Source organism: Calypte anna, chromosome 10, assembly GCF_003957555.1.
Source record: "Calypte anna isolate BGI_N300 chromosome 10, bCalAnn1_v1.p, whole genome shotgun sequence".
Taxonomy (NCBI): Eukaryota; Metazoa; Chordata; class Aves; order Apodiformes; family Trochilidae; genus Calypte; species Calypte anna.
This window is the reverse complement of record NC_044256.1, coordinates 8,522,810-8,535,099: the sequence shown is the minus strand read 5'-3', so window position 1 is coordinate 8,535,099 and position 12,290 is coordinate 8,522,810. Positions and strand designations below refer to the sequence as shown.

The window sequence follows — 12,290 nt, the reverse complement described above, 5'->3', positions numbered from 1 at the left end:
TGCCACTCTGTGCCCAGCCTGGAGCTCCCCATGGGGTTGTTGTGGCCAAAGTGCAGGGCCCGGCAGAATTCACCCAGGTGAATTTCTGTAAAAAGGAACTTGTGAGAAAAGAGCAAACTTAACCCAAGCTCACATACCACAGCAAGAGATAACGAGGAAAGGCAGAAGAAAATCAAGTTGTTTTTTTTTCCCTGTGCAGACCAAAAAAACCATGCTATTTATTTCCATGTCTGTTGTTCTGCAAAGTTTAAAACAACAAAAAAAACAGCTTTGTTTTGTTGTTGCTGTTGTAGTTGTGCAGAGGTGTGACACAGCCTAAATCTGCAGAAGGATTTCAAGAAACTCTGCAACCCTTACTACTTAAACTGGGGAGGCAGAGGGAAGTTATGCATTTTGTATTCACAGTGTGTAAAACACCAAGTGAAGCCAGGCTGCTGCATCCCACCATCCCTTTCAGTTTTATTATATAGACTGGTTCCAAATTCATCTGGGATCCCAACTGCATCTCTGATTAACAGGTCATACTTGTGAAGGTGTCCCCTCTGTAAGTGAATGTGGTGACCAGGTGAGCTCTGTACCCCCAATCAAAGCAGGCACATGTATGGAGCAGCAGTCCACCCATCACAAGCTACTGTCCCTTGAGAAGTGATTTAAGGTGCCAGGCCAAAGGAGAGAGATCACCTGCTGAGACAGAACAGGAGCAGCAGGAAGAAGTTAATAAGAGTTTAGCTTTTAGGCCCAGGTGAATTCTAAGCTATAAAGGGCTTTTTAATGCGTGTTTCCAGCATTTATTTAGTCAAAATAATTAAAAAAACATTAAATTCAGACCTGTAATACTCCTGTAAAGTCCCAGCATAAACTACCCTAGGACAAGCTCTGTTGTGCAGTTATGGGATTTTAAATGGCCATAAGGGAATGCTGATGCCAGTCCAATCAGCCTCACATCCCTGCAAAGATTTTTGGAAGAGTGAAGTGAAATACAGCAGCAGGACCCATGGCTGCTGACAGCTTGTGTGTATTTAGTTTTGTTTCCAACTCAAGAATCCACAGAGCTTGGCCTAGTGTCAGGAAAGTGGGACCCAGGGTAAGCAGAGGATTAGTTCTCCAGTTGGCAGGATGCGTGTGGCCTTTGGTGGGCCTCAGGGTGGTGTGCCAGAAGGCTGCAATCAAAGGCTGCAAAATAACCTTCCTAATGCCTTCAGACCTTTTAGAGGGAAGAAAGGAGAATTTTTTTTTTTTTTCTATAGGAAGACTAAACCAGAACTCCAAGTTCCATGCTACAATACACCGGCAGTAATAATAATAATTAAAAAACCAACTCAACATCATAGAAATACTTTCAGTCCCAAGAAGACCTCACACTGAGGTAAAATGCTGAGAACTCCACAGATCAGAATGGGCTAAGCTGCAGGAAAGCATGGCTCTGACTGTGTTTCTCTGGTACAGCATGGAAGACTTTGCTCAGAGGGAAAGCAGAAGTTAAATATACATTGACAGACAGCATTGTGTGCTCAGCTGGTACAAGTTACAGCAGCAGTCAATTTTGAACTTCACAGAGCATTCAAGATGGCATTTTCTAACGGGAGACCATCACTGACAGCAGTCTGACAGTATTACTGAAACAGATCACTCCAGCTCAAGTAATAAGGACTCTCCTCTCCTCCCCTCTGTTCAGACGCAGACTGACCTAAAGCCACTTCCTACCATCTCTGGTCCAGCATAGGCTTACACAGAGGTGATGATTGCATTTAATCCAGTCATACTGAAAAATTTTGTATGGTAGTTATGCAAATATGCCTGAAGTTTCTGAAAGCAGATGGGACAAAACCATGCTGAAAAGAGACAAAGAAAATATAAATGCTGGTGCTACATAATTCATAGTGCTCAACTATGAAGAAGAAAATAAAATAAGCACAGTGTTTATTAAGGACACACAGTTGTACTTCTTTAATTTCAAAGGCTGCCCAGAGCAAAGAAACTACAGGACGTAGTCAAAGGAAGAAAACCAACATCAAAGCTTAAAAATCCCTCCTCACTTAGTCTTACCTGGAAAAGTCATAGCTTTTTTTTTTTATAGCCAGAAGGGCCGTCCCTGGTATATTAACCCTCCTAAGTGAAGGGCACAGAAGAAAACTGCACAGCCCTTCTCAAACAGGAAAAAAAAAAATTAAAAAAAAAATAATCAGACTCCAGCACTCAGTAGCTTTTATGTCAAATACAAGAAGCTCCATATTAACCAAGAACACCAGCTGTGAGCCCTGAACTCTGGCGATTTGGTGTACAGCAAACACAGGTAATGTGGTGCTGTTTCCCTGGCAAGAAAATAAAGCCATCTCCCCAAATACAAAGCCTGATCATCTTCACCTCTACTTGCCCAAAAACTAAGCACGAGGGCTCAGCTGAATACCCTCAGTCACAGAGACAAGATACCTACAAGAATGTAGGCAGCCTGGAGTCAAGTTTTTTTTTGTGCATTGAAGGAGCAGGTATGGTGTGTGTCACATTTCAGGACCTTGGCTCCTCCCAGGGCTGAGGACATCGAGGGTGAGAGGTAATTTCATCAGCAAAAGATTTCATATCACACAGGCAGAGGGTTTGCTCTTGCCATATAGCAATGTGCTGTGAGGAGATAACACAAGAGCCTTTTATTACTCATTTCTCCAAGGCAAGGGCAGCCTGAGCACTGCTGTGCTCTCCCTAGGGCCCGCTTGCAGCAATCTTCCGGTTACCATCCTTCCCAACAGTAACAGACCAGACCCATTTGGAGCTACAAACAGCAAACCGAAGCCAAACCAGGATTTTTGAGATTCATTTCCCTCCCCACATGGTTAAGACAATGCCAGTTTTCACATTAAATAGTAAAATGTCTGCACCTACATTTTGAAGCCTTCGAGTCACTGTCAAGTGACTGGAATGTATTGGACAGTTTATACCTGGAATTATTCTTTGGCTCTTTCTCAGTTCTGTCCAGAAAACACATCACACCCCAATTCTGTTCCTATTCCTTTTCACCCATGCCTCAAATCCTTATGAGGACACCACGGTTCTTCAGAGAAGAAGGAAGGTCTTGGCCTTCTACTGCGGATATACTTCTGAGTATAGCAGTCCTTCAGCTGAAATAGCATCCCCAAGGCCCACGGTCCGGACAGGATTTTTACACACCAAAACAGGAGTGAAATGGAACGAGATGCCTTCTCTGTGCCAGTGCACCACTGGCTCATCTGGATTTAAAGAGATTTTGGAAGGCGTCTCAATCTGGGAGGTCACAAACTCCAAAGGAGCTTTAAGAAAGACTCTGTTGGCATCGATGGTTTCGGTGGCACAGGCCTGAGTCCCTGCTACTCTGGCTCCAGCTGCCACAGCAGCAACCTGGTTGCCCCAGTAGCCATCCACTGTGACCAGGATGTGATAGGCCAGGGTGTGGAAGTGGATCCGTGTGAGATCAGAGGCCTTCTCTGCTGTCTTCCCGTGCTCCTTCAGGATCCAGAAGAGGATGTCGCTGACGACACCCACGTCGGGAACACCGCTCCAGGAGGTAAGGGAGGCATGGGGACCAGAGGCAGAGTGTGTGAGGAACAGCAGCTCCTGTTCATTCAGCCCAATGGAGTTTACCAGGGGAAAGACCTGCTAACAGGAACACAGGAACAACTGGTTTTCCTTCAGAGGGACAATCAGTCTTCCTTGTTCAGGGGACTGTTTTCACAGTACTGCGTTACTGGCTCTGCTGACACAGTGCCCAGCAGAAGGGAGCACCCAGTTTCCAGGAGAGATGCAGCCTGAGGTCTCTGCACAGCCTTCCCCATTCTACAACTTTGCAGGAATTACTCAGCCAAGAAAATATTTCATTCCAAGGGTGTGTGATTGTTTTGTGCAATTTATTTTCTAGACATACACTTTGATAGTAAAGAGTAATGAAACATCAAAATTATAAACTCACCTCAAATTCAAATCCTGCTTTTACTAGAAATGTGTAAGCCTGCTAAATCTAAACCAGCCAAAGTTACTTGTATCTGTGGAGCTGCTAGCATTCTCCTGGGTCACCTTATCCCTGTGACTGCAAAAAAATCTTTATATTGGAGAATCTTTATATCCAGCTGTGCTGCATGGTATTTTTACTGAATAGAGGTGCTGAATAAACTCAGATCGGCAAAAATCCTTACTCCTTGCCGAAAATGATCTGATGAGCATTTTAAGATACCTTTTAAGTGAAACATCCCAGAAAAACCTTTCTGAAAGGTTTATTCTCTCTGAGCTAAAGAAAACAAGTCTGTTCTCTGCTAAGCCCTAAGTCACTGCAGTTCTTTTTGCCAGAAAGAACAGACTCCAGTAAGCTTGGTACAGAAAATCAAAGCATTCAGAATGCAGTACACTAAACCCATATTCTCAATTCATTATGTTTATTTATTTAGCCCTCATTTAAATTTTCATTTCTATATTCATCTCCTAGTCATTGTGATACTGAAGGAAAGGAAACTGATTAAAAGAGCATATCCTTTCATTTTCGTTACCTGATGCATAATGTTGCTCATAAAATCTTGATCGGTCATACTGGCCAGCTCCAGGTGTATGGGAATGTCAGTAGGGATATCCGAGATGGAAGCCACAGCCTACAGGAGTACAGGAAAAGAAAAAAAAACAAAAACCCAACACCTTAAACCACAGATTTGTTAAGAAACAGAAAGAACAAAGGGGTTTTTACTCAGAGACAGACATCCTTTCATCTTCTTGTGTCTGGATTTACACACAATTGCAAACGAGATGTCTGACAAGTGGCAGAATATACTGCTAAGGGAAAGAAATAAAAAACCTTTTTTTTCCAGAATCCCAGAGCAGGAAAACTGTATCTAACCCTCATTGGTACCCATCTCAGCACTTTTCTAATGGACTAATTCAGAAACCTCACAAATCTGAAGCGACTGTAGAACAGCTGATTGTGGAACATAGGAAAAAACCAAACCAAACCAAAAGGCTGGTGCACTGCATCAGGAAGGGCGCTCAGCTGCAAGGCAGGCAATGATCTGCAAGTAAAAAGATAATGTGGTGTAGCTGCTTTGAGGTCACATGAGAAAGCTGCCTCTTGGGACTATCTAACAGATGCTGCTTAAAGATTGCAAGTCTTTATTATAACCTTGAGCACCTTAGTATCTGGAATAGAAAAATGGCAATTTATCTCCCAGATAAGCTCCAGTAACTATATCAACGTGCTCCAACCAGACAAGCAGACCCTGCCATCTCTCCCCAGACAACCCACTGATTCTAAGAAACATCTGTGTTAGAGGATTAGACTTATGTCATTCCTACAGCTCACATTCTTCCTTTAGCATTCAACAGTGACAAGAGAGTGGGAAATCTGGAGACCCAGCCTAATTGCAAGGTCAGACCTGGGAAACCAAGACTTTGCCATGAAGTATTTGTTGGAATGGAAATGAAGGAGCTGCTGGTATTCAAGTATCTCACCTCCATAAGTCGTCTCTGCCGCATCTCCTTGCTCTGGCCTTCCATCATGTGAAGTCCCGAAAGTACCACCAGATCTGGCTGAAATTCATCCAAGCTGGACACAAACACTTCCAGCATATTTAAGGCTCCATTTGATAGGTCATGGGAGAAGATAAAGCGGTTGGCAGTGGGTGCTCTCACTTGTCCCCACTCTTCACCTAGGGTGAAGCAAAGAGAAGCAAGTGAACTCCAAAGAGAATCAAATCAAGCCCCCTCTGGAGGTCATCACTCTACAACTATCTGGAAGGAGGTTGTCACAAGGTGGGTGTCTGTCTCTTCTCCCAGGTGACAAGTGATAGAACAAGAGGAAATGGACTCCAGTTGTGACAAGAGAGGTTGAGATTGGATGTTAGAAACAATTTCTTCCCCAAAAGTGTGGTCAGACCCTGGGACAAGCTGCCCAGGGCAAGGGGTGGGGCCACCAACCCTGGAGGGATTTAAAAGCTGTCTAGATGTGGTGCTGAGGAACATTGTTTAGTGGTGGCCTTGGCAGTGCTGGGTTAACATTCGGACTGAATGATCTTAAAGATCTTTTTCAACCCAAATCACTCCATGATTCTATGGTCATTTTGGAATATCCTGCTGGAATTTGAAGGCATGGTTTCACAATGTGCCTGTGTCCAATTAGCAGCAACTGACAGCCACAAGACAAGCCTTATTCTTTTTCTTACTCATTCCCTTCACTCACTCCTTCTGCCTCATTTAGATGCTTGTCTGATCAGGAGAAAATTCAATACTCACTTGATTGCTTTTTGCAAGTTTTGTGATGTTTTAATCAGTTGTATTACTTTATCATGCAATTAGGTGATGTCAGCCAGCTCAAGCAAAACATTTGGACTGTGCAGGATATGTAAAGAGAGGGGAGACCTTCTCCCATTCTGGCAAGAACCCCACATTAGTGTGACTCAAGCTGTATCATGGGGGTACACCGTGAAAAGTTTCATGGCTCTTACTGGTCCTGACCATGCATCTCTTAGAAATGATTTGCAGGAACAGAAGTTGCTTCAGGGCTGGATGTGTAATTGGGTTTATTCCTGGATAATATCACAAATTAAATGTCCTCCATCTCTGGGATACTGAGCCATAAGAGAACAGGGCAATGACAGTGAGCTTAGAGAAGATACAAATGATACAAGCTGCAGCCCAACTGGCCAGTCCTCTGCCAGCTCTCCTTGTCTGCCCACGTCTCTGTCCAGGCAGCAGGCAGCTCCTGCCAGCTACAGTAATTGGACATAAAGTAATGTAAGGGAATAAATAAATGTGGGCCACAAGGGGCATATTGAACATAAAGCTCTCGAGACATGAGAGTTTTTGAGGCTATTATAAGCAGAGTCTCCACTTTTGAACCAGCCTTGGTGTTAGCTAGAACAGTCAGCTCTCCCAGGCTGTTCACTGGTTACACTCTGGAGAATATGATCAGCATTTATGGAAAAGCCACTGAAACAGCATTAGCAGCCATCAGTGCTGCCTCCTTTTACATCTTACGGTCAAGTATTGACTATGTATTGACAGGACCTGTGAAAACAATTCAGGTTGAAAACAGCAAGAAAATACAGATTTGTTTTAGCCCTTACTTTAGGGTTACCCTGAGTTTCATCTGCAGGTATTGAATGGTATCTTTCTGTTTTCCAGGAAAATTACATGACTATTTAAGTGTTCATATAGCTGTAGAATTAGACCTATCAAGTTTGCTTACACTAAGTTTGATAACTTAGACAGTCCTTCTGGAATTAACGGATAAAAACCAAAACAAACCCAGCAATTTTAAAAACAGCACTAGTGTCTTAGTGATGTTCAGGGTTCCCATCTCAGATCCGGCCTCTGGCAAGGTACCTGCTTGATACTCCAAGATAAGATGGAATTCATCCCTTTCCTGCATGGATTCAGGTGGCACAACCACATTGTCATCAAGTAGTTCATGGAGTTTAGGGCCAACTGGGCCACAAAGAAGGACCTAGAAAACAAGAAAACATAATCAAGGATCCTCTGCCCTGTCCCTTGCTAGTGTTTCAGAGCATTTAAGCATCAGCTAGACAATTGATTAAAAAAACAAAAATTACATTTTAAAAATTCTGCTATGCTTTTCAGCTTGGAAGGCCAGTCGTATGTTCCACCATAACCTAATGGTAGCCACAAGATCCCCAAAATCTACAGGGAAGTAATTTTAGTCTCAGTGAGAAGCAAGCAGCATGACATTTTTAGCAGGTGTACCTTCAGTTCTGGATTCATTGCAAGCTTCTGACCAATGAGAGCTGCGTTTCCTCCCACGTAAAGCTGTAAAACAAACAGAGGCAAGTATGGGCACCCCCTTGCTTTCATAGCTTTCTAGACGCTTAGTCCTCAGTACAGGCTAGAGATTTTAGCTTTTTAGAACAGGTTGAGCATTACAGCCAAGTTCTCCGAGTTTTAAATCTAAATACTCACCTTTTGGTACCTCACAACCCTGCAGAAACAAAAGAATTCATAACATAAAACATCACCTACTTATGTGCAACTTTCCTGTGGCAGTTTGTAACAGGTGGCTTTTTTTAGCAAGACTGACAGGCAATCAAAAATTGCAGTAATACTTCCTCTGAGCTTTGAAACCAAAGAATATAGGTTGCCATAGGATCACTCAGAGGTGACAGAAAACAGGCTGCAGAAGGATACAGCGAATGATCAGCAGATTCCAGAATGCAAACCTTGCAAATGTGATGAGAAACAACACAGCACAGCAGAGTCTTGACCAATAGAAGGCATTTAGAGCCCTTCCTCATTTTCAAAAGGCAAACCACATAGAAGGTGGCACTCAGCAGTTTGTAGAAATGAGCTAGCTGCCAGCCAAGGCATTGTCATGGATTCAGAAGACCCGGTATCAATTAGAGCAAAAACCTTTACTTTAGGAAAGGGAGGCTTTAGAAAAAACTTTTTATCACTCCTAGAGTGAATTTAAATCCTGTGTTAAGTAGGTGAAGCTGATCCAAGTGTTTACAACTCCTAATGCTTGGACCTATTTCCTTACTTCCCGCCTCATTACTAGATGTTAGAGCCTCTTTTACAGCATCAGCCCCATCTGCCTCCCATATAACCATCTTCCAGAGGTATCCTGGACTGACATTTTAGTTTTAGGAAAGAGAACAAGGGCCAGACCTTTCACAACCCTGCCATTCGCAGCAGGTGCAGAGATTTGCAGAAAGACATGAATGCAGTCAAGCTACTGCCTCGCTTTCATTCCTGGAAGACTTGTACTCTCACTAGGCAGAGAATGGAAGTCACCAGCCATAAGGAAGACAAGAAACGTGCTTCCCAAGGATTCTGTGTGGGTGGGAGCCATACCTGTGCACCGGGGAACTCGGAGGCTGTCTGTGCAATGTGATGGAAAGACTCCGTGTTGCTGAAGAAGCGCTCTGCAGCTGCTCCTTTTTCCATGAAGTGAGCAAATGCTTCTTTCAGATCCTGCTTGGAGTTCAAAACTGCATGATTTTTTCTGTCCCCAGGTTCAAGACCGAGTGCTTCTAACAACTTCACACCGGACAGAACCACGTCTACGCAGGCGTTGACACTGGAAGAGAGAAGGAAAATGCATACTGGGAAAACCAGGTACCTGTGAGCCAACACCATGAGATCACTCCCCAGCCAGTGACATTGGCTTTTCTCAGCCCTCATGCTAAGGGGCAAAACACAAAACCAAATAAAAAACCAAAACCACAGAGGCATATGAATTTCCTGAAATTCTCTACTAAAGCCTTCCTCTTTGGACATGGTTTTCGTGTGCTCCAGCGTCGTGGAGGACAGAGGGACTTCAAACTTTCTGCTGAGTGAAAACAAGAGCACGTGAGCTATGTGGTCCAAAGTGAAACATACATGTGGTTGCCTGCACGGCAGAAAGTGCTGCACTTTTGTGTGCTGTTCTAGGCTTGCTCTGAAAAGAACAGGCACAGTAAGAATAACACTTTACAGTCTTAAAATGAAGAATGTTTTTTTCAGGTTTAAAAGGTACATACATTCCATAACTATTAAGGCCAAAACTGAAAGTATACCAGTCTACTAAATCAGCTTCTGGATTTTCAACTACTCATAGCAAGAACAAAAACCACACTCAGAAACACAGCCCCCCTACGCTGGTTCTGCTTAGAAGAATTCAAAAGAGCAATCTGTCAGCTGAAATATTTGAAAACAGAAAGCCACCTTCTCTCAAACAGTGGAAACAGGAAAAAAAAGCCCTACAGTAGTTAGGAAGTGATAAGAATCATTCCAGCAGATCTAGGCTTCATGTGAAGTCTAACCTACAGTTCAGTCTTCCGGTCAATCCGAATTTTAGCAGGACCTCTAACTTGCTCTGTGCCTGACCACAGGACAAAGAGAATGCCAATGCCTGCTTACATGTCGGTGTGAAATGGACCATTTAGTGCTCCTCCTTGTCTGTGACCTTTCATGCATGATTTGGGCTGCCACACATGAAGGCAGCATCATACAAAATAGAGGTCATTAAAAACCCTGAGGTTTTCAGTACACAAGGCAAACAGCTCAGCAATGCTCTGCATTGCACACCATCTCATACACTAAGGACAGAAAAATCTCCCACAGCAGAGAAAAGACAACCAGAGAAACAGTAAGCTCAAGCAGCATTTAAACCCCAAACTCACAGTGGCCAAAGGTCAGCAATTTCATATCTTAATCAAATCATGAAAAGGTGCAAGAGGACAGAAACCAAGTCACAGTTCTTTCAAGTGAGACACCTCTAATCATCTGCCAACTGCCTGTCTTCTCCCTCCCTGCCACTCTTCTGCTAACACACTTCATGCTTTTAATAAACTCCCTTAACAGCAGGGATGTGCTGCTAATGAACTGCATTTGCTGCTGAACTTTGAAATAGGTGTGTGTATATAATTTATATATATATATATATATATATTTTAGTTGCTTTCAAGCGAAGAAAGCAAGGAACAAACTGAAGATACCTCACTCTTTTCCAGTGAAGGAATAGCAAAAGAGAGGACCAAATGAGAAAACAGTTTCAGGACACTGCAAAACCCTTTTTGTCATATATTCATGGGAGAATGTCTGCATCAGCCCTGATGAGAGCAAGGCAGACTCCATCTAACATGGGCTACTCAGCCATTGAGGTGAAAAACTTCAAATACACGAAGGCTGAATATTCTTGTCAAAGTCAAGTTATCCTGGCACGTCCTTGTATTTAAAATAAAGTGAGTCAAGTGCTATATATAATGGCAAGGTTAATGGTCAGACTTAAAACCAGCATTTAAGATCAATGTGATTTTCTTGAGCTTTCCCCTTGCCCTCTTTCATGTTTAAAAAGAGAAAGGGTGTTGGATTTCCCTGTGCGTGCACAGATGTCCTCAACATCTCCTGCTGATTCCTCTCCCCTGTCTTTCTCCTTTGCACCTCTGCCTTGACTCGGTTACTCCTCCTGAGTGGTGAGGGCTTCACTCACTTCCCCCCTTCATTAATTTATCTCTTGTACCTATTTATTGCCAGACACTGCTCCCACTTGGCACCTTCCTGGGGATGGGCCACCGGCTCCAGGTCCCCCTGACAGCATATAATTTTAAAAATATTTTTAATATATATTTTTTAAAATGTTTTGTATGTTTTACAGGCAGGGATAAGGTCTCCAGAATCAGGTTGCCAACTGAGTCTCAAACGTGCAGTACAGGTGAATCGCCAATACGTGACTTTTCTGGACCATTAATTCCTTCTGGTTAAGCAGAGGGCAGCTGCCCAGACTTGCCGGAGGGAAATGCCCTTGCCTGGAAGCCGGCAGGCCATGACAGTTCCCAGAGCTCAGAGGGACGGGCAGGAGCTCCAGCGAGCACCCTGGCCTGAGCCCTGGCAGCTCGGCACCACTTCGTCCTCCACGACCTCCTGCCACAGGGACACGGGGAGCCGAGGCCTCCGCTCGGCTCCGACCCCAACCCGCAGCAGCTCAGGAAGATGCTCTGAGCCTCGAGGTAATTCAGGGAGCTAGCTCCGATGCCGATGGAGAGGCGGGACTGCTCCTCCGGGCAGCTCATCCCCGCACAGACACCGATGCGGTTCCCTCTCGCTGTCGCCTCCCGCCACCCCCCCCCCCCCCGCCGCGCGCTGCCGGCACCTACCCGACGGCGACGCGCGCCCACCCGCGCGCCGGGCGGACGATGGCCGCCTGCCAGGCAGCCACCATGCGGCCCTCCAGGGAGCGGGCGCGGCGCAGCCCCCCCAGCAGCGAGGCGGTGAGGTGCTGCAGCGCCGAGTGGGGCAGCTCCGGGCCCAGGAGACAGAGGTAGCCCAGCGCCAGGGCCAGGAGGCCCACGCACACCGACCTCTGCCACATCGCGGCGCGGCGCGGCCCCTCCGCTCCCCGCCGCGCCACCCCGACCCCGGCTCCGGCTCCGACTCCGCCTCCCCCGCCACGTCGAAGGCGGGACGCGAGAGGCGGGGGCCTCCTTACGCCGCCTCCGTAGCGCCCCGCCTCCGCTGGCCTCCAGATGTCGTAAAGGCGTTTCGGGAAGAGTGGCGAGTCCTACGGGAACGGCCCCGGCGTAACTTGCGTACCTGTGGAAGGTACGGCAGCACCGCCAGCGTATCCGTGCTACCAGAATAGGGCTAGTAGGCGAAGGGAGCACGAGGCCCGCGGCGTCTCGTGAGGGGAAATGGCGGGACGGGGCGACTCCCTGAGGGGTAGCACCGTGCCCAATGGACCTCCAAGGGCTATTTCCTCCTGAAAGAAGCTGGTTCCGGAGTCTCCGGGGCGGGGGTAGAGCTAGTGCTGGGAGAAGGAACCTGCAGTGAGTGCTGCACTGCTGCTGTGCAGG

General features: G+C 45.7%; 1 protein-coding gene across 3 annotated transcripts; it reads right to left on the bottom strand.

Annotated features, from left to right (window-relative positions):
* Positions 1-1,923: 1,923 nt before the first annotated feature.
* ADPGK (ADP dependent glucokinase) lies at positions 1,924-11,879 on the bottom strand. Of its 3 annotated transcripts, none has more exons than XM_030456821.1 (7): positions 11,595-11,879; positions 8,812-9,037; positions 7,708-7,770; positions 7,330-7,450; positions 5,458-5,654; positions 4,509-4,607; positions 1,924-3,627 (listed from the first exon to the last, which is right to left on the bottom strand). In XM_030456821.1, exons 1-7 carry the CDS (start codon positions 11,807-11,809, stop codon positions 3,076-3,078), a joined length of 1,473 nt encoding a protein of 490 aa, XP_030312681.1. In that variant the 5' UTR covers positions 11,810-11,879; the 3' UTR covers positions 1,924-3,075. The 3 variants fall into 3 exon arrangements, with proteins under 3 accessions (XP_030312681.1, XP_030312682.1, XP_030312683.1); XM_030456822.1 differs by having other exon boundaries at positions 1,924-3,624; positions 11,595-11,873; XM_030456823.1 differs by lacking the exons at positions 7,330-7,450; positions 7,708-7,770; positions 8,812-9,037; positions 11,595-11,879 and adding an exon at positions 7,252-7,311 and having other exon boundaries at positions 2,189-3,627.
* Positions 11,880-12,290: the final 411 nt, after the last annotated feature.